At 38.8% G+C, this 25,653-nt stretch overlaps 1 protein-coding gene across 6 annotated transcripts in view; it reads left to right on the forward strand.

Moving 5' to 3' along the window:
• qkia (QKI, KH domain containing, RNA binding a) overlaps window positions 1-25,252 on the forward strand; it is an 89,061-nt gene extending 63,809 nt beyond the window's left edge. The window contains exons 5-8 of one of the 6 annotated variants that reach the window (XM_028001373.1): window positions 13,049-13,136; window positions 14,984-15,283; window positions 18,578-18,652; window positions 21,789-25,252. In XM_028001373.1, the coding sequence (XP_027857174.1) occupies window positions 13,049-13,136; window positions 14,984-15,283; window positions 18,578-18,652; window positions 21,789-21,805 (480 nt within the window). In that variant the 3' untranslated portion in view covers window positions 21,806-25,252. Of the gene's footprint in view, window positions 1-13,048; window positions 13,137-14,983; window positions 15,416-18,577; window positions 20,288-21,788 lie in introns of those variants that run through there. The other 5 variants (XM_028001370.1, XM_028001371.1, XM_028001372.1 and 2 more) reach the window with 5 other exon arrangements.
• The last annotated feature ends 401 nt before the right edge of the window (window positions 25,253-25,653 follow it).

The following is a 25,653-nucleotide window of genomic DNA, read 5'->3' on the forward strand; positions in this document are numbered from 1 at the left end:
CTAGTGCCAGCTCCTCTGAGCTGCAGTTTCCAGGTTCCCAAGCTGCTGCCTCATAGAGTAGTCCTCTCCTGTGACTGCACTCCTCAGCTCCTTCAGACTAGCCAGCAGCAATGGCAAACACCTAGTGGACCTGTGCATCTGCTGAGCTCCTTACGTAAGCTTCTTCTCAGTGCAACGCTGGTAAAAACATTGTTAAAAGAGCGATGTTGGGATGACCACCTGAAAACTTGAGTTTTTAAAGAGATAGACACCCAATTTCAAGATTATCTGGAGATATAGGTAGAAATTTTATGACAACTGAAGGAAAACAGTTACTTTTTTGTGCTATAAAATGGCACTATGTGCCTGAAGAACATAACATTGCCCCTTAAACTAACCTTGTTGACAAATGCAAATATAGGAGAATTTCTGATGTATATTGTGCTAAACTAGTTGTCATCAATGACATTAGATATAATTCACTATTAATATTTTTAGTTAACATTATTTTTTATCAGTGTATCTTTTTTTACAGTGTCCAAAAATAAGTATTTTTTTCTGACAGATATGCATGTTTTAAAAAAAAAAAAGACTGATTAGGTCTAAAGTTGAATAATTGGGATGTTTTAATGGTTTAACACAGAACATCTCAGATATACATCCTGCTAATAATAATGAGCCATCAAAGAACATAAAACCAACTCACAAGGTCTCTTAAAGTGCTTTTAATCTCTTAGATTTAAAAGTCAACTTTAGACAACAAAAAGTCTTAAATATGGACAAATTGTTTGTAATGGCTCCTAAATTCCATTTAGGCACATCTTAAACATGTGGCGCTGTTTAATCCTCCACAGTGTGGCATTAATTTGTTTCATTTAATGCAGCTCTTACTGAGGAATTTGGTTGTTATTTTGCATTGTAACAAGACTACAATGTTCAAGTATTCATTCCTCCCCTGCAAAACCTTGAAAGAACTTTGCTTCTCAAACAGACATTTTGCAGATTCCTTAGGAAATTAAAATAAAAACATTCTTACTTCGTTATAGAACATCCAGTGCTTATTGTTGTGGTTCGGTTGTGTTCCTGATTGAAATTTGTGCTATTTTGGCTTGTTTCTATTTCAGTTATAGCATGTTTGACATAAACAAAAACATTGATAAAATTAATGGATTTTATTTTCACAGTATAATCCAGATATTTACACACCTGATAAAAGACAGGTGTGGTTTATATCATTTGGAATTTAAAAAAAGCATTCCTAACTGCTACAGTGAGAGATTTTAAAGATTTTTTTTTCTTTCTTCAAAGTCAGAAGTTTACATTATGGACATTATGTAAAAATCTAATAAAATATGGAAAGATATCATGGAACTCTATAAATCTGATTAATATCTATACCTGGCAAATCTTTTGGCATTCAGCAAATGGTTATAATTTTAGTGATCCAAACAAACTTAAAACAAAAATAAATTAAGAAGCAGACCAAATTTTACTTCTGATTGAAGTATGCTTAGTTATTTGGAGAAATTCAGAAATATAAGAAAATAGGTTGTTGTTGATGCCAGCTTTGGACTTAATGAATAATCTCAAATGTTTGGCATTGTCAGGTTCCATTAAGACACACAACCTGAAGACGGTGTCTCCAAAATGTATCCCTGTTTGCTAACATACACACACAAACCTTCAAAAGGTTTGCATTAACATCTCACATGAGATTCTCAAATCTCTGTTATAAGAGAAGGCTTCAGTGATCTGCTTTGAGTCAGGATCTCTGAATCTGATGCAAATCCTTTTGCAGCATTTAAACCTCCCAAATCATCCCTGCCCAAATCCCTTCAAGATATTCCCCGCTCGATTGGATGGCATTAAAGGATCGTGGCGACAGAACAATACATCGTCTGCCAGTATGGCAGAATGAGGTATAAAAGCAGGGGTGGGGAGCGAGGGGAAAGAGAAATGGAACAAAAACGGACTGTTACTCTAAAGGTTGCAAGAGCAGATTGAGTGAGAGGGTGGAGATTTTTTTATTTCCATGCAGAGAAATGTTGATGATTAAAAGAGAGGAGAGGATAAACTAACAGCTGTTTAGATAGATAGATAGCATTTATTTGTTGGGCTGTTCAACACGGAGATATCATGAGACACAACTTGGCATCAGATGTTCCTTAAAACGGATGCAGATGGATAAGCCTGAGTAATTTATCTAACTTGAGTTGTAAAATCTAGGTTTAATTTTCTAGGTTATTACTGAACTCTGATCTGCTGGTAATGATTAACAAATGGAATCCCAGCCCATTCTGTACGGGTCAACAAATAATTTTTTTTTCCACAAGCCAACGTCTTTATTAGAGAAAATCAACTTTTTCTTCTTTCTGAGTCTTTATATGTGCAGGTAACGGGTTGAAGGACAAATTCTCTTTTGCCCCATTGTTTTTCTCTTTTCTAGTTTTGGTGGCACTGAGTCTATGTATAAGTCTGTCAGCAGATATTGATGGGGTTAGCACACAGCACCAGGGCAGCCCACTTCACTCTCCTGCAGTCCAATAAAAGGCTGTAATAAGCCCCATAGATCTAGGAACTATTGCCAGGTCTGGGGCACAGACTGTGCTTGCCACCCATACATTGCCCATTTCTCCTGACAACAGCGGGGAGTAGCTGTTGGCGTGAAACTATGCTTTTCCAATTAAATTACCGCTTTTCTTGAGCATTCTGCCTTACATACAAAGTACCCACCAGTGTTATCCTAGCCTGGGCAACTTTATTAGCAACCTTCAGGCACAAGGTAACTCAAAGTGGTTTATGGAAAAATAAAGGACCATTTGTGAAAAAATCTATATTTAAGAGAAAAATTCTTAAAGAATCTAAAAAAAAATGTAAGCATCACTTAAACATAAATACATTTACAACCAATAAATAACCAAGACCAACATTTTCTGCTTGGATTACATTTTCAGGATGTTGTTGGTATTACGGATGCACACTTTTTCCAAACCAACACAGTTTAGTGCCTTATAGAGCAATCATAAGATTTTACACTCCATCTTTTGATTTAAGGATTGATGTGATATGATCCATTTCCTTGGTGTTGCTCAGGTCCCAAGAGGACCACTTTGGATTAGCTGCAGCTGCCTGAATTATTTTATTCTGACAATTTATCAAAAATAGTTGTAGACTGATTTAGTAATGGACTCCATGCAGACTTTGAAATGTAACACGATCAATACACACAGTTGAAACCATCTTATCAGTACTGCAGAAGGTAATATCTACTGTCTTCCTCTTCTCTTTGCAAAAGCCAGTCAGTAGTGTGTCAAGTAGCATCAAGTTCCAAAGCTTCATTTTTATTCAAATATCATGGACACGCGCTACGAAAAAATATGTAGATAGCCTGGATTTTTCTGAATAATTTTGGGTACGATCTACTGAAAAATCCACAAATACTGAATCGTAAATCAGACTTGATCATTCTTTTTAAAGGAACATGCAGGTGTTGATTGAAAGTGGCCTGAAAACAGAGCTTTGTGCAACCCCACATGTGATCTTTCATTCATAAGGTAATTGTAGGTTTAACTGTCAGTTATCTGACCAAAAGTAAGTCAGGAAAAGCATAGCAATGGGAAATAGCAGGTGGAGTAGAGGCGCAGCAGTGAAGCAGGAAGAAGAAAACAATGACAGCAGAGAGCTAACTTTTTCAGTTTGAGGCGTCTGCACTAGTGAGGTTGGTTATGATGCAGAAATAAAGGCTTTATTGGAACAGTTCATTCCTCACTTTGTAATCTGCCACTCTGTTCTGTACTTCGCTAAGCTGCAGGATTGACAGTAATGGGGCGGAGCAGCCCTGATACGTTTGTAATAATCTGACTGCAGTCAGGTTCCCTTCTATGCTAATGAGCCGGTGTGTTGTTGGTTTTGCATGGCTAATGGCACACACTACTAAAAGAGCTGTGTGCAAAGGATAAAAAGAGGCTTTGCATGAGGACTCTGAAGGTATAAGAAAGCCAGAGAGGAGAGTTGCAGGAGATTGCATTGTTAGTCATTGGTGGAAAAAGAAAATCCAGTGGAGGCCTAATTCCCCTGGTAGATATGATCACAAAAGCTAAGGAGCAAGGCAGACGAAAGAAAATTGCCTTTGAAAGTACAGCACTGATTTTTTTTTTCTTTTTAAAAGCATGAACATAATGTGCTCCAGCACAGACATTAAATGTTCTGTCTATTAAAGGGAACAGAAAAATAAATTGAGCTCATTTGTCTATTTTTACCCTCCCATGAATTATCGAAAGTCTCATCATAGAAAATACATTTTTATGGATTTTTTTTGTTTTGGTTCCTCTGTAATTCCTAAAGAATAAGAATGTGTTTAGCAGCATGTTCTGACTTTATTTGCTGTGCAGTTGTCGGATTTACAGTCTCTCCCATGAAAATGCCAGGAGAAAGTTAGCTGCATATGTTTTTATTTCTGTTTGCGATACATGTTCCAAGTTTGCTTTAGTCGACTTGAATCGATTAAACTTCTTGTCAGTAATTTATTTTGTGTGGAAATGTTTTGAAGCCTGCTACAAGTACTCATTCCTTCCTCTTCTCTCACCCTCTGCTTCTGGAGAGTGTGGAATTGTTGATAAGACGTCTTGGCAGCTTGGCAGGAGTAATCATTTCCCTCCAGATGTTGGAGTTTGGGAAGGAACCAAAAGGGGAGCGGTGACAGGGAGGAGGGGTAAAGTTGTGCTGGTACCACTAGTTCCAGCCCTGTACATGTAGTCAGCCGCTCCTCCGTTCCCTTCCTCTCCCCGTTCTGGACTCTGCACACACAGCCTCTGTTTCCCAGGTGGCAGCCAGGGCAGGCTGTGTTTACTGCTCAGGTAATTGGAGTAGTTTGGAGAGAGTCTGACCCTGGCCCTGCTGAGACCTCAGAAATGTGTGTGTGTGTTTGTGAGGTTGGGCGTGCACACTCGCGTTTGTTTGTGATGACGGGCAGCAAGGCCAGGGAAGGAAAGCAGGCCTTAGCCAGTGTCAGGCCACTGGGGAGCAGACAAATTGGCTTTCACTATTCTTTCTGTCTTTTCTTGTCTCCTATTCTCTAGCAGTCCTTTTCTTCTCTGTATATATCTCTCCATCTCCTCACTAACTCAAAGATGATCTTTCATTCTGCCTCTTATATGTGCTATGTGGGCCTTTTCTCCTTCTAGACTTATTTGTTCCCTTCCTTTTCATTCTGTTTTCTGAGCTCAGCTGCATTCACAGTCACTCCCTCCAGATATGAGCAAAAATCCCCCCCACCCCTCAGCTGTGGCTATAAACATGAGCGAATTCAGCCGACCCAACCCAAGTGGCTGTTTACATCAGTTGCTTTGGCAAAGACAGGGCCTGAAAGTGGAGCGTCAGAAGGGGAGTTTGGGTGCAGACAGACACTCAGTCATCTGTTTCTTGTTGTATTTCAAACGCGCCTACAGAACAAAGCAATAAACAGAAATCTGGCTTTAGCTGCAGTTTGTATATGTATTCGTATTGTAGCAAGCTTGGGTCAGAACAGGCATCAAAGTAAGGAGCCTCAACAAGATTTCTTGGAGAGATTCCCAAACACACTTTTACCTGTTTTTACAAAATTAATGACCATGCTGCTATCAGTTTTAGCATTAATGGCCTGCTGGACCTCCACCTATTTGCGGTTTAGTGTTTCCAGGTTTCTTCTGGAACACAACCCCAAATTATTTGCAGAAAATTTGCCTGATTTGCCATAAATTTTGTTTGGGAAGCTGAAATAAGAAGGTTTAATTCTACACTAATTAAACTACCAAATACCAGCTATTGGCTGGTATTTGCTATTTAGCCAACCCAAGAGCACCATTACATTTTCTTAGCACTGATTGACTGTATGCCCAAGCTTCTGCAGTGATTCTAAGATGTTTTCCATTGTGTGTATTAAAATGTATTAGTGTACATTTGCTGTTTGAACTATTAAAATTGGTAGCTTTAAGCATTTTTAGAGAAAGTCTCAAGTACTTGTGGTTGTGCTCCTTAGTCCCCGCAAATATAAGGGTCTCACTCTAATCAGAATATGGACGCATGCTAGGAGTTTTGAGTGTGTTGACTTTCTATTACTCTTCTACACTTCCCACATTTTTCCATATAATATCTACCAAAAATAATGATTGATCTGGTTAATGGAAACAACTAAAACTTTACTATCATAGTCTTGTTTTGAAATAAGGATGAATGTAAGTGACAAGTGTTTGATATAGAAGACAATAAATATTCCCAAATATATTGTTGTGCCTGCTTTTCTCTTTATTTTTAAATTGAAATAATTCCACCAAAGATAGTTATTGGTCCGTAATGTGCTCTTCAATAGCTGCTGACGCGGATGACTCAACAATCCATCAGCATACTGGATTTTAATGACTGCATGTACACTGTGAGATCTTTCAGATTGGGTTCTTTGATCATTTTATACTTATTTATACTTAAGTTGGTATGATTAATCAAATATGTTTTGATGAACATATTTCTTAAACAGGTTTAAAACTCTGAGATATTCTAGAACCTATACAGTTTAAAAGACATACAGTTTAACACATAATCACCCAACCAAGATGGACCTAATTTGCATCCAAATCCAGGCCGTGGGACCTCTACGCTAAACACAGAAACATGACAATGATGTAGTTTGTGTCAGCTGACCTCATTGCAGGCTTGTCAGGTAGGACATGGCTCACCTACTAGAGCTCATCTCCGTCCTCTTCCCTTCCTATTTATCCCTCGTTCCCCTCATCCCTCTGTCTTGCTTGTCTCTGATAGCTTTTACCGCTCTGCTGATTTCACAAATAGGCCTCATTGATTGAATCAGATTCTTGTGGATAGAGCGGCTTTATTGAGTGGCTTTTCCACTGATGGACAGCAACAGGAGGGTGTGTATGTTTGTCACATGCACGCATGTGTGAACGGCAGGGAAAAGCTAAAACTTCCTCCCCTCGATCCCCCTTGTCCTCTAATCCAGCATCCGTCCCTCTCCCGGGTATTCAAAAGTCGCAGCATTACAAACTCTTGCGGGATCGCAACACCGCCATCGTCTGAGTGACTGACATATTATGGCTTCTGCATGCTGACTGAGAAGTGTGTTAATTGTGACGACACCGTGAGCAAGTTGACGTTAAACATTTAACTGCTCTTCATGGTGGTGTAAAAGTTGTGCTTCCGCCCAGCGTACATGAGGCAACATGATGAAAGTCAACCCAGCTTCTCCACAGCAGAGTCGGCAGGATCATTGTTTGCTTTATGATCCTGTGTGCATTCACTTTGAGTTTATCATCTTTTCCTAAAAACCTTTCCAGGAATCACAATACTGGATGGAAGCGGGGGGAGTTTCACAGGAATCTTGTGCGGTCTAGAAAAACGGAGTTTAATTTGTTTGATAGAAAAAAAATTCTGTATTCTTTACATGTTCCATTGTCTAAATCCACTTCTTTATGCAGCTGTCCTTTCCCAACAAGAGACTAGTTGGAGCTGGAAGACGTTAAACAAAAGCTAAAAACTGGAGAAGTTGCACTTTTAGATCACTCAACTGGTGATCTAAAACCAAAATCAGCAAAAGCTTTTTAAAAAATATGTCAAAATATGTTTACTTTGGGATCAGGTTGAACTTTTTTTTAGGCCCAATCTAAATTCAAATCACTGATCAAGCAATTTATGATCTGCTAACATTTATTCATTTGTTTTCCCATTTGTCTATTTATTCATATAGTCGTTTGACTGCACATCAGTTTAGCAATTCACTCATTTGTAAAATCATTTGTTCAATAATCCATCTATCCACCTATTTATTGTGCTTCCTTCCATCTATACATCCATCATCTGAAGAGCGTTTTACAGTAAGCTTTAACGTTAAATTTGAAATATAGGTAAATGATTACCAGTACTCTAAGTGTGAAAAAGTATGGCCTAAAATAAGAGAGGAACTATTGGTTTAATAACTTCATGTCATAAATTATCTTATTTCAGATCTAAAAGCTCAATCCAATTGTATTGGCTGGCTTTGCTAGCACACTCTTAGTGAACATGAAGCTGTATCATCTGCCCTCCGCTGAGCCTCTCCACAGAGCAGCGCTCACCTCATCCTAGCTGCAGCATCTGAGCTCCCCTGTCTTTCTGCTCTCTGTTTTGTCTCTCTCTGCTCTCAACAGGCAGCTTGCCACCTATACAGAGTAGGTTGGATTGGGATCTTTTTGTGTGTGCCTGTTAAACCCCTGCACACCTGTACGTCTGTCATAATAAAATGCACATACAGTAGATGCACATAAGCTTCTCTAACATTTCTGCTGCCGAGCTTCTTTTTTTTCTTCAGTTTTTTCTTCCAACAACGCTTTAAATATGAAAACATTGTTGTGATGTTTCCCGTTTTTTTCTGCGTTTCCATTGGGCAGCAGGTTTGTGTTCGTTGATACCCAGAGATTCCCTGCCATAATTCTTCTCATGCAGCTTTTTATACATCACCATGGCAAAGATAAATGTAGTCCCAAAAAAATCAACTTGAGAAAGCAACGAATGTATTGTTCAGAATTTTTATGGCAACTTCTTATTCTCCATTGGCATGACCTACTTTCAAACAACTGCTGACTCTTTTCAGAGAAAACACAGAATGGTGTGGTCAAGGTGCGGTGGACTTTTTCATAAATAAATATTATAAAGATGCAATCTAACTAGGATTATTGTAATCAGTTATCTCTTTTGATGTATAAATCTGTCTTACATATGTGTGGCATATAATTTTAAACATCCATAAAAATCCCTAACTTAATTTATCTAAAATTAAGACCTTAAAATCATTAAAAAATGTAGCTCGGCCTAATCAAAAGTCTTAAATTTTGGCCTGGCTGCCCAATATAATCTCATATGTAGCTTTACTTTTTCTTGTGGGGCATTTTTATCTTGCAAAGGCGCACATAGGCATCTTCAGTGTGTTTTGTGACTCGTGGTGGTTGGTAGCCATCTGCTAATATACCCCTTTTCTAGCTAGCTAGCTTTTTTTTTTATGTCTATCACAGGTAAGTGTAGATGTTTCACCAACTGGGTGAACAGTGTTTGTTTTTGCCACTGGTTTGCTTCTGTTGCCATCCCTAACGAGCCCGTAGGATCCCCAAATCATCCCCTACATTTTATAGTTTTTTCAGCCGTTCATTCAAGCTGGCATTAAAAAGGCTTTGAAAAGTCTTAAAGTTAACTTTCTGAAACCTACAGATACCCTGTTAAAGTGCTCCTGTAAAAAGAAAGCAGGCAGATGTCTGCAGAGGAAATGAAGGCAGAATTATTTTATTAAGTGGAAGTTGTGTGACGGACTAAACAGTACACAGCTTTGCAGCCTTATATTTAGTCAGAGGAGACCAGCCTCTGTCACTCTCTCTCACTGTGGCTGTGTTGATGAGAGGTCTCAAGGGAGGGCTTAACTCTGAGTTCTCCTTTTCTTCCCCCCTCCACATCCATTCTTTCCTCATCATCCTCTGAATGTGACACGCTGTTGCTGAACTACCAATTTGTCGAAGAGGCCCTCTGCTCCGGGACTGAATAGAGGAACGGAGTCAGCTGCCTTTTATTTCTTTCTGTTGCGTTCACATGAAGATGCGGTGTGCGCACGGTGGAACAGCCAGTCCGCGTTTTTGAATTGAAACGTTTAGCAAAAAGATACAAAAAAGCCATGAAATCGATAGTTACGTTAGGTTGGAGTGAGGTCAGTGAAACTTGCCGCTAACACTTTTGTTCTCCTCACTTTGGAAAATGATTCACATACCAGCCAAGCTTAAATATGATGCACTACCTGGGAAATTACAGGGGCTTTTGTGTTGTCATGGTTATTGAGTGTCTGGTAGCTCTGGGGGAAATGGAGTTTCAAGGTGATGGGGGAGGGATTGAGGCGACGGAGGGAGAGATGGGTGTTAGGAGGAGGGTGGGGGGGGCGGGAGGTTGCTATCTTAATTGCTTTCCGTGAATAATTTCAGTTCCCTAATTTGGCAATAATGACAGTGGCTGCTGCTTTTGTATTTATTTATCCAAACATTAATTGACAGGACTGACATTAGCTAGGGCGGTTATTGCGAGTTTGATTGCGCACAGGGGAGCAAAGAAAATTACAGTAATTATCATTCTGATATGGATTATGAATATGCATTCTCACACTTAATGTCTCTGTCAGCATTTTAGCAACAACAAGCCACTCTGGAATGACAACGGCACTTTAGCTTATCCCCATCCATGTTTGACTAAGCCCTGTCCAGGCAGTGCTTGTAGAGAACATTAACATGTCGTGTTGAAACGATTCAGCGGCTCCATGGGAGCACATAAACGCCTGGCATGTAGGTTCCTTTACTGTGTTGGGATTAAGACTGAAACGATTAATTGTGATTAATCGATTACTGAAAGAATCACCAGCTAATTTAGTAATCGATTAATTGTTAACTGGGGTGTACAGACTCAAAAAAGGGCTCTTTGCTCAAAGAGCAATAGCGGTAATTAAGCCAAAATTGTATAAAAACTATATACCTTTTCCAAATTTCCTAATAAGCACCTTTTTCTAGCCAATTAATCCAAAAAATAATTAACAAACCAACCCTAGGAAGTATTGGAAGTATTTTTTAGCTGCAGATGCATCCTGTGCTACAAAAGATTAAGCCTTCACTAAAGGCAATAAAATGGTCTCTTTATTTTATTTTTTTAAAGAGTTGAATTGGGGCCTACCATGCAAAGCAATGGCAGGAACCTATTGCTATTCTCCCAAGAAAGGTTTCTTTATTATTATTATTATTATTGGGGCCTGCCATGCAATGGCAGGAACCTATTACTATTGTCGGAGAGAAGCGTCTCTTTATTATTATAATTCTTTATTTTTCTTCCGTAACCGTTAATGCGGCTCATACCGCTTGGTGCACACCTACAAATGAGGTATCAAAACGTGCAGAAAATTCACGCCATTATTGCTATTACTTTTGGTGGGATTTGGGGTTAACGTGGCGACATAATTCGCAAAAAACTACGAAAAAAATCCCATTATAAGTCAATGGGAAAAATCCTAGAAATACCCTATTTTTGAGGATTTGCTGTGTCGTCACAAATTCACCTAGAAATGCCATTCAAATTTCATTTTGTAGATACGTCTGTGATCTCTTCGAAAGTGAAGACGGCTCGTCGATACCAGTTACGGTTTGTCCACAATTTGTCTCTAAGCGACCCAAAGTTTCTCATTTTTCCTCAAATTAGAGTGTGTCTCTGACTGATTGCCCCTCTGCTAGAGTGAGAAATGAAGAGAATTTTTCACCCCAAAATAATTTTGAAATCGCCATCACGCCCACAAATATCGCACGATTGGTATCAAAATCGGTCCTGACATTGATACGCCTGTCTGCTCCGGTAAAATGTTTTCGAAATTTATCTAGATCGTACGGTTTTCTGTCACGGTGCTTCAGAGCACAGTCATGCGACAGGATTTTCTCAGGCTCTCTCAGGCTTTCTCCAATGTATTTGAATACAATTTCAGATCTGGGCACAACATTTCTTTCTCTCATCGCTGTAAATGCTCTGAGTGAGGTACAGATATGAATCTCGGGACTATCGCAGAAGACACATAGGCCTCTCATACGCTCCAAACGCTTTTCGAATATGTATTACGGTTCCCGAACAGGAAGGATTTGTTTCCAATGCTTTTTTTCAGTAAAACGTGTTGGCTCAAACACACAATTGTGTCTGCAGCATGTATGACTCACAGCTCGCACCTGCTGAGACCATTATTTACCATAGCAACGGAACTCAAGAGGCTATTGGCTGCTGATTAGGACTACAAAATACGCATCATTGTAGTTCTAACTATAGTGGAACCCTCAGTTGAAACAGATCAGGACTGAACTGGCCTTTAGAACTAATTGCTGCTATGGGCTGTATATAACTGATTTAACTCAGTATCTGTTACACATGGGATTAGTTTTGAACTTTAAAATTAAGCATATTGAAAATTTCACAATAAAAGCCCTGAATATTTTTACATGACGTAATTGCTCTTTTTGGCTTTATTTGACTTTTTCATCCAAAGCACTGTTACACATGATATTAGTTTGGCCCTTTGAAATGAAGCATACTGAAAATTTCAAAATAAAAGCCTTGAATATTTTTACATCATGTAATTGCTCTTTTTGGCTTTATGTGACTTTTTCATCCAAAGCACTGTTACACGTGGTATTAGTTTGGCCCTTTGAAATGAAGTCTAACAAAAATTCCAAAATAAAAGCCTTTAATATTTTTACATGACGTAATTGCTCTTTTTAGCTTTATTTGACTTTTTCATCCAAAGCATTGCTACACATGGGATTAGTTTGGCCCTTTGAAATGAAGCTTAACATTTCAAAATAGAAGCCTTGAATATTTTTACATCTACTACTTGTGTTTTGAGCATTAAATAACTGATTTTATCCAATGACTGTTATTCATGGGATTAGGTTGGCCCTTTGAAATGAAGCATACTGAAAATTTCAAAATAAAAGCCTTGAATATTTTTACATCAGCTACTTGCGTTTTGAGCATTATATAACTATTTTAACCCAAGGACTATTACGCATGGGATTAGTTTGGCCCTTTGAAATGAAGTTTAACAAAACTTCCAAAATAAAAGCCTTGACAACATTTTAAATCGTACCGAATGGTGCGCGTCCGCCTCGCTTAACGTTCTTGCGGTTCTCCGCGTGCCACTGATTACGTCGCGGCGTTCTTTAGCGTCGATGCCGATTTGTAGCGAGACGACGCCGGGCCCAAACCCCCCGGGCGCGCCTCGGCAGGCCCCGGCTAAATTTCTTCCGAAATTTTCTAGTTATTTATTTGAATCTATGAATATATTTCTAAAAAACTTAAGTAGTTAAATGAAAAATATGCAGAATGTGCCAGTTTTTTTAATGTGATTAATTGATTAATCATCAGATTAATTTATATAGTAACCCATTGCTAAAATAATCGTTAGTTTCAGTTCTAGTTTGGATTAGGTCTGAAGTCTGTCGCTGAAATATATATATAAATGTATAAATATTTGTCTGGTTCTCTCTTTCAGGCTGAGGGTGAAGACAATTTGAAGAAGATGCAGCTGATGGAGCTGGCTATTCTCAACGGGACATACAGAGACAACAATGTCAAAACACGTAAGTCAGCTGATCGGTCTAGTAGGCAGCATACATGGCTAATATCTTCATAACACACACCATATGTAACCAGGCCAGAAGTTCATCTTACTTGTGAACTAACAGCAGATTAATTTGTAACAAGATTTAGTGTTTTCATGCTGTCACATTAACTTAGACCACAGCAAACGATTAACAAGCTTTCTAAACAATCAGATTGTTGTCTGCATTACATCCAGGACCACTTCTGTTTTTATATGTTTCTTTCCTTCTCAACAATTATCCATTCATCCTGCCCTTTGTTATCCATAAATACATCTCCGTACATTGGATATCATCAAAAACATTATTTATTTCAGTAATTAATTTTTTAAAAGTGAAAATTATGCATTAAATCAATTCATTATGCCAAAATGTATGAGTATCTGTTGATTTTGACAATAATGGCCTACAACTAATAAAAACCCCAAATTATTATTCAGGGATATGTCACCTCTAAATAAGCTGGATTAAGATAACCAACAAGATTAACAGAAAATTGAGTGGAAGGAAAAACTGTGGTAGAAAAAAGCACATCACCAGATCCACACCCCATGCGTGAGTGATTCTGTAGTGTGTTGCTAAATATTAAAAGTGAGTCTATTTTTATGGCTTTGTATATTTTTAATGCATTTTTAAGTCCTTGAAACTTGAGCAAGTGTTTTGCAGTGATTCTTAAGAATTAATGCAAAATGAGCCCAGACCACGTATTGAGATCTTTTACAGTGCAGTAGGTGGGCATTGTGTTTAATAGAGCAATATTACTGTATTAAAAGCCTTGTTTTTATTCTAATTTTCTGAAATCTAATTGTGGGTTTTCATTAGTTCTAAGTTGCAATCATCTGAATTAGCACTCAAAATGTGTCCCACTTGTAGTGGGTTCACTTTTTGAATTGAAATACTGAAATAAACAAACATTTTAATGATATTTAGAATTTTTGAGAGACCCCTGTACATCCTCCTCCTCACTTGTTTTCATCCGCTTGATTCTGCATGTCAGTCACATGGTTTCATTAACATTGAGCTTTTACGCCAGCCAGTCCAGAACCTGTGCATGTTTTGATTCTTTGTGATCTCTGCTTTCATTTCAAATGGTTCTAGAGTTCATTATTCTGCACATTTGCGCTTCAATGTGTGAAATTTGCATTTTAATTGATCAATTTAAGCATTTATTTATTTATTTGTTTCTTTTTTGTGTTACATTAAGCTAAGCAACTAACTGCAGTCACTGAAGCACTTGATTTATTTAGAAAACTGCTAGAAAATGTTTTTCACATCCAACAGAAGCTGACTGCTAACAATCCATTTAAATTGAATTGATCAGCAATATGTTGCAATATCAACCTTTGTGTGGTAAACCCACAGTGTTTCTACTGTGGCTGTTTTTATCGGTGTTGTCTGCGGTCATTTCTGTTGCCATGTGTTTTCTGTACCTCACTGTTCCCATTAAGGTTGTAGCTGTGGAGGTGATGGGGGCTCGTCCAGTGGGTCACAGCTGTATTTTGTGCTTTTTCTGTTTTGGTGTGGGGAGGGTTTCATTAACTTTTTATTTTTGGCTGTGTTGATTTGTTGTATTGATAAAGATTTTTTGCAACAGACTGTCGCTTTTGTGGTTCACCACCATGATCATTGCATGGACTAATTTTCCTTTTTGCTCCTCTCCTCTTTTTGTCCTCTCCCCTACTCCCCCTTTCCTTCCCATTCACCTTTCTTTTCCTCCTCTGTGTTTCCACCCTTTTTCTGTCCATCTGTGATATTGATCGACCACGCTGCACTTGATCTTCCTTCTTTCTTTCTGCGCCTGTCCTTTGCTCTCTTGCTTATGGCAGCCCCCCTTGCGTTCTCTCTTGCAGCAGCGGCAGCGGCCGCTCAGGGCCCCCGCCTCATAGCGGCCCCCGCGGGTCAGGTGTTGCCTCCCCAGGCACTCCGGCCCCCGACGCCGGCCGGGACCCCCATCATGAACCTCATCCGGCCCACTCAGATGGCCGCTATGCTGCCCAACGGCACCCCCACCTTGGTGCCTCCCACACCAGACGGCGGACTAATCTACACCACCCCTTACGAGTACCCCTACGCCTTGGCACCCACCTCGCTGCTGGAGTACCCCATCGAGCACAGTGGGGTTCTAGGTAAGAGAGCCTGGGGGAGCTTGGGTACAGCGGTCAACTTTGGCCAGCCTGGACAGGAGGGCAGCTTGTTTTACCCCGGAGTCGGGGTGCTGGACGCAGCTACCATGAGCCACAGTCAGGACTTGTTGAAAGGTAAATATGTTGTGACCACCTGAAAATAAAAACAGATAAAACTCACAGGGTGGATGTGCTGGTGGAGCTCTTGGTGATGGCTCATATGGACACTGCAATATACTGAAAGGGGGACAGACGTTACAGTGTGAACGCTGGGCTGTTGAAGTCTCTTTTTACTCCAAAAGTGAGCTTATTTCACTGTTTTTAGTTTCTCTCTGGCCAAACAAATCCGCTCTCAGGTTTACATCGCCTCTTCTCTGCAAGGTTTATAGCAGAATCTGCCTCAGTATGAAGTGAGACACACTGACAGAAACACACTTTCGTACATGCAGCCTGCTCTCTAACCTTTTCATGCACTGGCCTGGAGGCATATTCAGTCTGGCGGCAGATCCCCTCGGATTTCTGCAGCTTTTGAAATCATTTCTGCGCGCTGTTCTCTGCGGGCAGGCCTTGATGCCTAGAGACGGTCCCTCTCTCGCTCCCACTGGGGATGTTCATTAAATTCCTCCAGTATGCCCTTTTTTCTCCCCCCTCCCTTCCTCACATCGTCTTAGCTTCACCCCTGTTAAACTTGAGCTTTCTCTACCTTTTACCTGACATCCTCCTTAGTTTCTGTCAGGAGGGACAGTTAAATATTTAGCTCCACATATTATTCTTATTCTCAATGGTGCTTAAAGCTCAACACATCTGCTACCAAAGAGACATCTGTTGAATATTCTGACATGTGCAGCATATGTTGTTCTATTGACTGTTGGAATGTTCCTCCCAGGTTGAGACAAAAGAGCCTCTGTCAGTTTGTGCGGATCTCTATTTGACACAAACTCCTCTAATGTCTCTAAGATCTCATGCCGGCAGCTTTTTTTTGTGTGCGTTTTTTTTTTGTTTTTGTTTTTTTTAGTTGACCCGAGCGTCATGGGTGCCGCTGGGAAACATGTGTAGAACAGGCAGGGACAGCTGACTGGCTTTTCTCTCTTTGACTTGCAGGGTTACACCAGCTTAGTGCATTTTATTTACTCACACTATCGATCGGTGCCTTCAGCAACACACACCTCTCGCATTCACACACTCTCACGGATGTGGCTCTGCTTTATGCAGTTCTGTGTCCAGGCACTGGCAGGTCGTCGGCTTCTTTAGAGTTGTGCTCAGTGAATATAAAACGTATACACACCCCTGGTCAATGAGACACAGATCAATCATTTCAGTGAAAAACAGGTCATAAATAGTTTGGAATAATACTGTAATTTATTACATACTATAATAAATTATAGTATGGAAATAATTTTATTATAGTGCTATGTTCTGTGTTTTTGCTTTGAGGTACTGACATGACAACATTTGTTCACTCTTCTTTGCAAAAATGCTCCAAATCTGTCAGATTGAGAGAACATTTCCTTTGCACAACCTTCTTCAGGTCTGTGTTTGGGCCGGGCCGGGCCATTATAGACTTCAGTCCTCCTCTGTTGAAGCTTTTCTTTTGTTCATTTGGAGCCGTGCTGCAAGTTGTGTGCTTTGGGTCTTGTACACTACCTATTTTGTGTGTTTCGGTAAAGTCTTGCACATTTAGTTTATTATTGAGCAGACATAATAAAAAAGGCACGAGAAGTTTATTTGTGGAAAGAATTTTCTGTGCTTTCATCTTGGTCACCCAGGTGTAAGTGGAAATTCCTCTTCCTGTTACTGAATTTGTGCCAACATTGACTTGAATTTGGGCTTTTCATAATTCCTTCCACCTTGACTAATTTTCAGCATGAGATGAAGAAGAATAGGCGCAAAGCATTACGCAGCCATCACCATGCTTCACTGTGGACATGATGATCTTTTGATGATGTGAACTGTAGGGTTTGGCATTCAGCACAGTTGGTGGAGTTTGGATTATGTCCAACGGTGGTTTTGATAACTACAAAAAAATTATATCTTTGTGGATGGAGGTGTGACTGAGAACATTTAGTAAAGGTTCAGAGAGTTATGAATGACTGCAGCTGGTTATCTCTTGTTATCTTAATATCGTTTCAGCTCTGATCCAAGAGGATTGAAACTTTGGAAGTATCAGCCTGGCAAGTTATCAGAAACAATCTCACTGATTTCAAACAGACCACTGGCCCAAATGTCTATTTAATTCTCTTTTGGTGCCATTTAACACTGATGATTCAAATGAGTCCCCAACAATACCAACATGTGCATTGTTTTGTTTGCATATCTTGAGGTGTGAGTTTCTGTTAAACTACTTAAGGAGCTGAGTAAAGGCGACACTATAGGTGTTAGAAAGATGTAAAGCCACATTCAAGGTGGAAAATGTTGTGAAATTATTTGTTTTGGTATCATTACTTAAAAAGAAGCATAACCTGTTTCCATGGGTGTGTAGACTTTGTAGATTCTCTGTAAACATATGTAGACACAACCCCAACTCGTCGCAACAGTTTCAGAACAACAATCTTGTTGAATTTAGACCTCAAATAATATGGCAATGCTTTCTCTGGGAGACTTTCTGTTTTTGTTTTAATCCCTGCACACATCACTTTTTAAAATAACTCTTGCACGTCCTGCGACACGCAAACAGTTTGTTTGTGTCATGCATATGAAGCTGTGTCAACCTCTGCAGCAGGGGGAAAATCAGTTGTGACAGATATAGGTGGAAAATGACTGGCTGTGCCGTCAGTGAGCAGATTGACCAGGAGAGAAATGGTGAAAAGCTGGAAGGAGAAAATGAAGGAGAGGTGGAGAGGCAGGTGGTGTCTGCCACGATTCAATTACCATCAGAGCTGGATTGGATTTCCCCACCTTTCAAAATAAAGAGACAAATTTCTCTCGGTTCCCTTCTGGATCCCACGGGGAGAGTCACATTATTCCTGTAGACAGCCCAGCACCCCCTACTCTTTACCACTCCATATATCTCTGAGCACTGTGGAAGTTTAGTACTTAAGTTATACAGTTTTTAAAGCAAATCTCCAAAAAGATGTATTATTTTTTTTCTACCAAGTTTTTCTACTTGTAAAAAGAAAAAAAAAAGATATATGTGTTGTGTATATGTACCATAATCTGTATTATGTTAATTGTATTGTGTAATCCAAGCATTATAAGTCCTAATGGTTGAAATGTGAATGTTGTTACTGTAAAAGATGACTGTTTTTTTCCTTCTTCAAAGTGAACGGTTTCTAACCTTGTGGACCTGTTACAATCTAGGTGCAATGGCTACTAAAGTGAGACGGCATGACACGCGGGTCCATCCTTACCAAAGGATTGTGACCGCTGACAGAGGTCAGTTTAGTCTCCTAGCTACATTTTGCTATTGACTGATGCATTTATATGAATATTATGCCTATTATGCCTCACTGCCTTAGTCAGAAACTTGTACATTGTCTGTATTGTACTATTTTCTTTGTTTTCCTCCCCCACCTTACCGGCCCTATGCAGAGAATCTCAATAAATTAGAATATTGTTGAAAAAATCATTTATTTTAGTAAGAAAATTAGAAATTTAAAGCCTTTTATTACAGTGATCCATTACACACAAAGTGACACATTTTCAGTGTTTATTTCTGGTAGTGCTGGGAAATATGGCATAAAAATAAAATCTCAGATGTTTTAATACCAGATCCGATTTACGATTTTAATGGCCCTTATTTCAATCATCCTTTCAGTGACTTGTGCGACAGAGTATTTGGGCAGTTTATTGTTCACCGATGAGAATTAGTCATAATATTAGCAATTTTATTAGGAAAAAAAATGTAAAAACATTTTAATGAGGAAAAAAAGCTTAGTTATCAGGATCTGACATGACCAGCTGAATTTGTTTTTCTTTAAAACAGACAGTTGTTTGTGAGATAATTTCAAAGTCCAGCTACAGATAATAGTTTGATGCTGACATGTTAAATGATTAATATTTCTGTTAAGTGTTATATGTAAGACGTATACCAAAGTACAACTTCAAGATGCTCAACATTCATCATTTTAATTTTTTATTTTTCACATGAGAGTTCTCTATAAATTACTACTTTATTCTCACAATATTACAACTTTATTCTTGTAAAAATTGTAGTCTGGCCCTGATCCTTAGACTTCAAATACATAGAAGTTGTAAAACACGATTGTCAAACAAAATGGCCGACCTGGGAGCTCTGACATCGCTCTGAAAACCCAAAAATTGCATTGTTAAAAAAAAAAAAAATTTGGGTAATCCACTAAATCGTTTTTCACCCAGCCATGATTTCTGATGATGTTGATGATTATTGCTTGCAGCGAATGAAAACCCCAAAAAACTAAATGTTACATCTGGTCGGTAAGCATTTTAAAACAGAAATGTGAACCTATTGACAGCATGTAATAGTATATTCAGTATGGCACTCAATACTTTGTGATTTGCATGATTTACTGCATCAATGCAGCATAGCATGGTTCTGCTGAGGTGTTCAGGAAGCCCAGGTTGCTTTAATATTGGCCTTCAGTTTGTCTGCATTGTTGGGTCTGTCTTGCTCCATGGGTTCTCCACGGAGATTAGGCCAGATTAATTTACTGGCAAACTACCTGCTGTGGTAAAATGGAGACTAAAGCAGGTTTTGATAGTTTTGGAGGTGCTTCTTAAGCATGTTTTTTACCACACTTTTTTCTTCCATTGAATTTTTTTATTATTGGCAATGGCTATTGTGGCTAACCCTCAAATAAGTAAAGTGACTATCTGCTAGGCAAATATTAAGGCTACACGTAATCTGTGTATATATTTTATTTCAGCCTTGTTTGGGATTTTCATTCTGCCAAACGTTTTTCTTCCACTGAACTTTGTTAATATGGTAGGTTGTAGTCTTTAGCTGCGTTTTCATTGCAAATGTACACAAAATTTGTCAATTTGAAAAATACTATCTCACATTGTGTTTACATTAACACAATTAAAATCACACGTGAATAAGTTTGTCCATGCGATAAGTCATTACAAAACTGCCGCACTATGACACTGTACTACTTCCTGTCGTCTTCTTCTTCTTTGTGCCAGAGGCAACATCCAGTTGTTGATCATGTGACTCATGTAAATAAAGATTTTCCATTGCAGTTTTGTGAAATAATCCAATTTCCATATGGGCCAAAAAAACTGTCTCACCCTAGAGCCAAACTTGTCAAAAAATGAGAGTTTTCAAAATTGCTGTGTTTCCATCAATTGGGTTTAATTTCAAAATGTTAACTTGCGCAATTATATGGTCAATGGAAATGCAGCTAATTTATTTAGCAAAAAGCTAAAACTGAATGTTGGGCTTTCATAAGCTGTAAGCAGTGTCTTTAAAAGAACAGAAATAAACAGTATGTCACTTTGTGTGTCATGAATCAATATGCTAGATGAGTTTCTTTTTTAATGAATCACTGAAATAAATTATATCCTCATTTATTGAGATGCACTTGTACATCCACACACCTGCTAAATGGGTGAGTGTGGTATGCACATTTTGTTTACATGTAGTACTGAACAGATACAGTGTGTGTTTAAGTCAAAGCTCAGGCAAAAACGATCTTAAGAGATTCGGTTCATGCAGCTGTGAAGCTAAAAGAGATGAATAGTTTGCAGGCAGTGTTTAATATGTAGAATGACATTCCTCTGATGTGAAATTACAGCCCCCCAAAAAAAGGAGCAAGCTTGCTCCTATCCATCATTTATCTCCTCTGCTCATAAGGAGCAGAGACAAAGGGGGAGCTTTTCTATCCTGTATCTGAGAGACAAGTAGCTGTGCTGCTGCCAGCCACCATTTCACCTACGGGATTTAAATTTCTTTATTATTTTTCTAGAAAAGATAGACGCGCGCAGACATTAGCTGAGGTAGCTTGCGTTCTCTGCAGTGTATTGCAAATATATTGAGAAAAAAAGCTAAATACTTTTTTTTTTATATTTCAGTTGTACACGAGGTACTGTCATTTTATATTTGGAACATTTTATATCAAATGTATTTATGGTTTTGTGTATATTTATATTCTATAAAAATATACTGCGAAATAAAGAGAGAGAGAATCAGAAAGCATTGATTCATCTATTTATTGCACCTCGTAACTAGTTATTTTGATCAGCTTACTACTAATCACACTGTTTGTGAAAGACACTAAAACACTAGATTTTTGTTAATTTGTCTTTTTTTATTTATTTATTTAATTTTTTTGGTTCGGCTTTTCTTTGCTTCTGTTTTGTGGTTTCGGGGGCAGTGTGCGCTTAAATTAAACCAACCGCCTAGCGACCTGATTCAGGGGGTGTGGCTTAGGCTAGGTTCACCACATAGCAGCGGGTTGGGAGGGACCACATGTGAGATTGCATTCATTTTATTGTTAAAATGATGTCATTCCAGTCTCTTCTTGCTGACACTAATATCCTTTCTATCTTTTTTTGTTTCTGTTTGTTTTTGTTTTTGTTTCTAACCACCTAGCCGCCACCGGCAACTAACACATGACCTTCTGACCTCTGAACTCTTCACCCAATGACGAGCCGCCCCAAGCCTGCCTGCTGATCAGTTAACTGGTAATTGCCTTTTGCTAGCCTCTCGGACGCAAGTGGCAGAGAGAGAGGCGCCTGCCCATACAGTTACCCTAACACGTTCTGACAAAAAGATAGAAACCAACGCAGACTCTTCACTGAAACACAACAAAAAAAACCCAACACAGCTGTGGATTATTCATTTTATTTTTTTTTCCTCTGTTCATTAGTTCAGTTCCCATTCTTTCTCTTTCTTTTTCCTCATGAATCACGCACCGGGCGGATCTGCTTGTGGTATTACTCATGAATCTGCACTGAATTATAAAGCAATAAAGAACCCCTGAACCTATCCACCTTTAATTACTCTGATTAGGTGACCTCACTCGCTCTCCATCTCCAGTCTGAGACGCAGACCGTTTTGGTTTCGAAGGGATCACCCACAAATTGCCCCAGAACCTTCCTTTAGCAACACCCTACCTGCCCCGCCCGCCCCTCAGACCCGTCTGCCGCAACGGAGAAAGAAACAGAAGGAACGGGAACGTTCACTTGCATTAACATGTTTAATTTCTGTCATTTTTTTTACCAACCCCCTCCCCCCCCCAAACATGTATTTCAGTTGTTGAGCTTGTAATTATGAGCTGACACATTCTGGGTGTGCCCCTCTAAATGGCTTCCTGTCCGTTTATTTTTTTTAAAGCATGGCTAAAATGATTGCAAAAAGAGCTTTTTTTATGATTTATGTTTTTTCCCTGTCTTGATTTAATGCTTTTCTTTTTTTTTTTTCACTTTTATTGTTTTTAATTTTTCAGTTCAGATTGAACTAATTAGCTTCAGTCACTGAAACAAAGCAGGTGGTTATCTCTGGAAGTCAGAACAGAGTTTTAGTGTTTGAGGCTGAAAACGAAAGGCGTGATGGGAGGGGTTAGTTTGGGTTGATGGGTTTGTGTGCGTGTGTGTGTGTGTTTTTGATTAATACTACAGCGAACGTGGGGTGAGGCTTCGGGGACGTGGGCCCCATCCACACTACATCCACTATCCAGTGCCTGATGCATTTAGAAGAATATCTCCATGAGTTAGCTGAGCTGTGATCACAAAGATTAAAACAAAAAAAAGTATTGTGTGCATATTTAGCCAAAGGGTTTTCAGTGACTAATATATCTGCAGTTATGCATCTGTTTGGCAGAGGGCTCTCTTTGTGATTTTTAGTTTGGGTGCCTGCCTTCAGCTGAAACAGGAGTTTTACCCTTTCCCGCTCAGTTTTATTTGTTCTTATTTTCCTGAGGTCAAAACAGGCAATTAACACTAAAATTACATGCTTCTCGATTATAGTGAAGTGCCAGGGGAAAAGACACTCATGACAAGCAAGAGGTTTATTGTTTTTGTTTGTTGTTTTTTTGGCCAATTTCTGCAGATTTATTCCTACTACAGTGGATTTGTTTTCTCCTTTTTTTCCGTTTAGTTTTAATTTTTGTCCTCTGTGTTATGTGTGTGTAAGTTGGGACATGAGGTCGACATAATCCTGACCTTTCTGCATATTATTCTTTTAATTATTTTACTAATGAAACCTAACATATGCCAAACCATCCATAAGTGCATCCACAATGTGTCACACCTCCCTCTGATGGTAGTCCAGCTTCTGAGCCCACGATCCTTTGTTTAAATCTCAAGAAAAAATAGGATGTGAAAGCCATGCCTGCCTGTTCAAATTGCTTTATACATACGTCTTATATATATATCTATAAATATAAACAAATATATAAAAATGTAGATATCTGTCAATGCATATAAAAATACAGATGAGAACAAAAAATAGATAATTTTACAGGGTGCTGGAGATGATAAAAAATCAATCTATTTTTGGCAATTTTAGCTTTTGATACTTTACTTGTAGTTATAAAATAATAATAATAAAAAAAATTAACAAAAAATTTTTCCGACGGAGGAAAACTGAACGCGAGTGGGTGAGGAAAAGTTGCCTGGAATCTAATTGGAAAAAGGAAAGACTAAAGCAGTCAGAACCATGGGAGATCAGAGCGAGACATGATCAAATCAAAGTGCCTTATCAACAGTGGTTTCTGTTTTTTAGTACTCCAGTTGTGTTTTAAAATAAAACAAATAGAAAAAAAAACAAAAGAGGATATCCAGCACCCACCAAGATGGCGCAGAGAGGAACGGCAAGTGTTACACACTCGGAAAAAGTCGAGCTGGGCCTCCGCCGCCGTACCGTGGCGCCGCCCAAGTTACTCTATGCAAAAAGAATAGCAGTCGTTTTGACCAGCTAAAATATGTGCCATGGTTTTTGTCTTCCTGAAAATGATTTTAAGTATTTCTTTTCCTTCACTTGATGGCCCTTTACTCTGCTGTACGAGCAGATCTTGTCTTTTAATTTAGATTTTATTGATGATATGAATTATTGTCTTTTTTTAACAATTTTTTTACTTTGTATCTTGAACAAATTGAACTGCCATTAGCAACCAAGTAGTCTGCCATGAGATGCTCTGATGATGAGCTGAGAAAAATACGCAGCGTTCAGGGAAACGAACGGGAAAGTGTTTGTTTTAACAGCGTCATCCGGTCCACATATCTCTGTGTCAATTTGACAACAAACTATCAGTACAGTAATGAGATTTCTAATGGACAAAGGAAGCGCTGGGTAATGAAACAAGCACCTGCTTCACAGTCAGATAGTTTCCAGTTATTGAAACGACTGACAGCTTATTGCTGAAAGGTGAAAAGAAAAATTAAATTGAGAAATTCTTGGATCCAACAGAGCCGTCGGCAGTCTGTTTTCACTTTCTCGCTGTTACACCAAAAGGTCAATGAATTATTATTATTCTCTTTTTTGTTTTCTACTTCAGTGTTATTATTTTAAATTGAAATGCAATATTAAAGTGGAGAAAGAGATGGCAAATCAGCATCTGACAGTATTAAGAAAATCCCCTCTGCAATGTTCCACCATGCTGTGTCATTGTGAAAGGCTGGATAAGTCCATCAGGTGAAAGGTTGACTCTATACCTACCGTATTCTCTCTGGCCTGCCTACTACATGTATGATAATGTAATTAACAGCCATTGTTACAGGTTTATAATGTATTTTTCTAATCTCATTTTATATGTATATTAATCATGTTTCTGAGTGTTTTTTTTTCTTAATTTTTATGAAACCCACAGCTCCCCCTGCCCTCCCACCACCTCTTCTCCATCTCAACCTGTCTCCTGTGGGGAGTTTTGCCTTCTTCTGTTAGATTTTTGTTTTTCTTGCCAACTCCCAGCTTGTTTAACTCATTAGCGACTTTATTAGTTTCCTTGTCATAAGTATTTTTACATGCTTGCATTTAGTTTTCATGGTGTATGCTGTTATTTTTCTTATTAACCTCTTGGCATTTATTTTAATAAAACATTCTTAGTAAGAATTTTACTAACTTGCTGATATTTTGTCTTGTGTTTTTAACCTGTTTCATGAATGTTATTACCCTGGTCTGGTTCACGGACTAACACAATTAAAACCAGCGTATGGCCACGACTTTTACTCACCGACACATGGGGACACACACGCATATGCACACACAGACACAACCTAACTCAGGGGTGTCCAAAGTGCGGCTTGAGGGCCATTTGTGGCTCTTAACTGATTTTGTTCAACAATAATTCAAATTTGGTCTGTCCACACTGCAAAAACTAAATCATACCAAGTATTTTTAGTCTAGTCTCCAGTCCAAATATCTTACTACACTTGAATTAAGACAAAACTAACTTACAAGTAGCTTTTCAGCAAGGTAGAAGAGTTTGTTGATAATTCCTTAATATTTATTTTAAAAA

The sequence above is a fragment of the Xiphophorus couchianus genome, chromosome 19, assembly GCF_001444195.1.
Source record: "Xiphophorus couchianus chromosome 19, X_couchianus-1.0, whole genome shotgun sequence".
In the NCBI taxonomy this organism is placed as follows: Eukaryota; Metazoa; Chordata; class Actinopteri; order Cyprinodontiformes; family Poeciliidae; genus Xiphophorus; species Xiphophorus couchianus.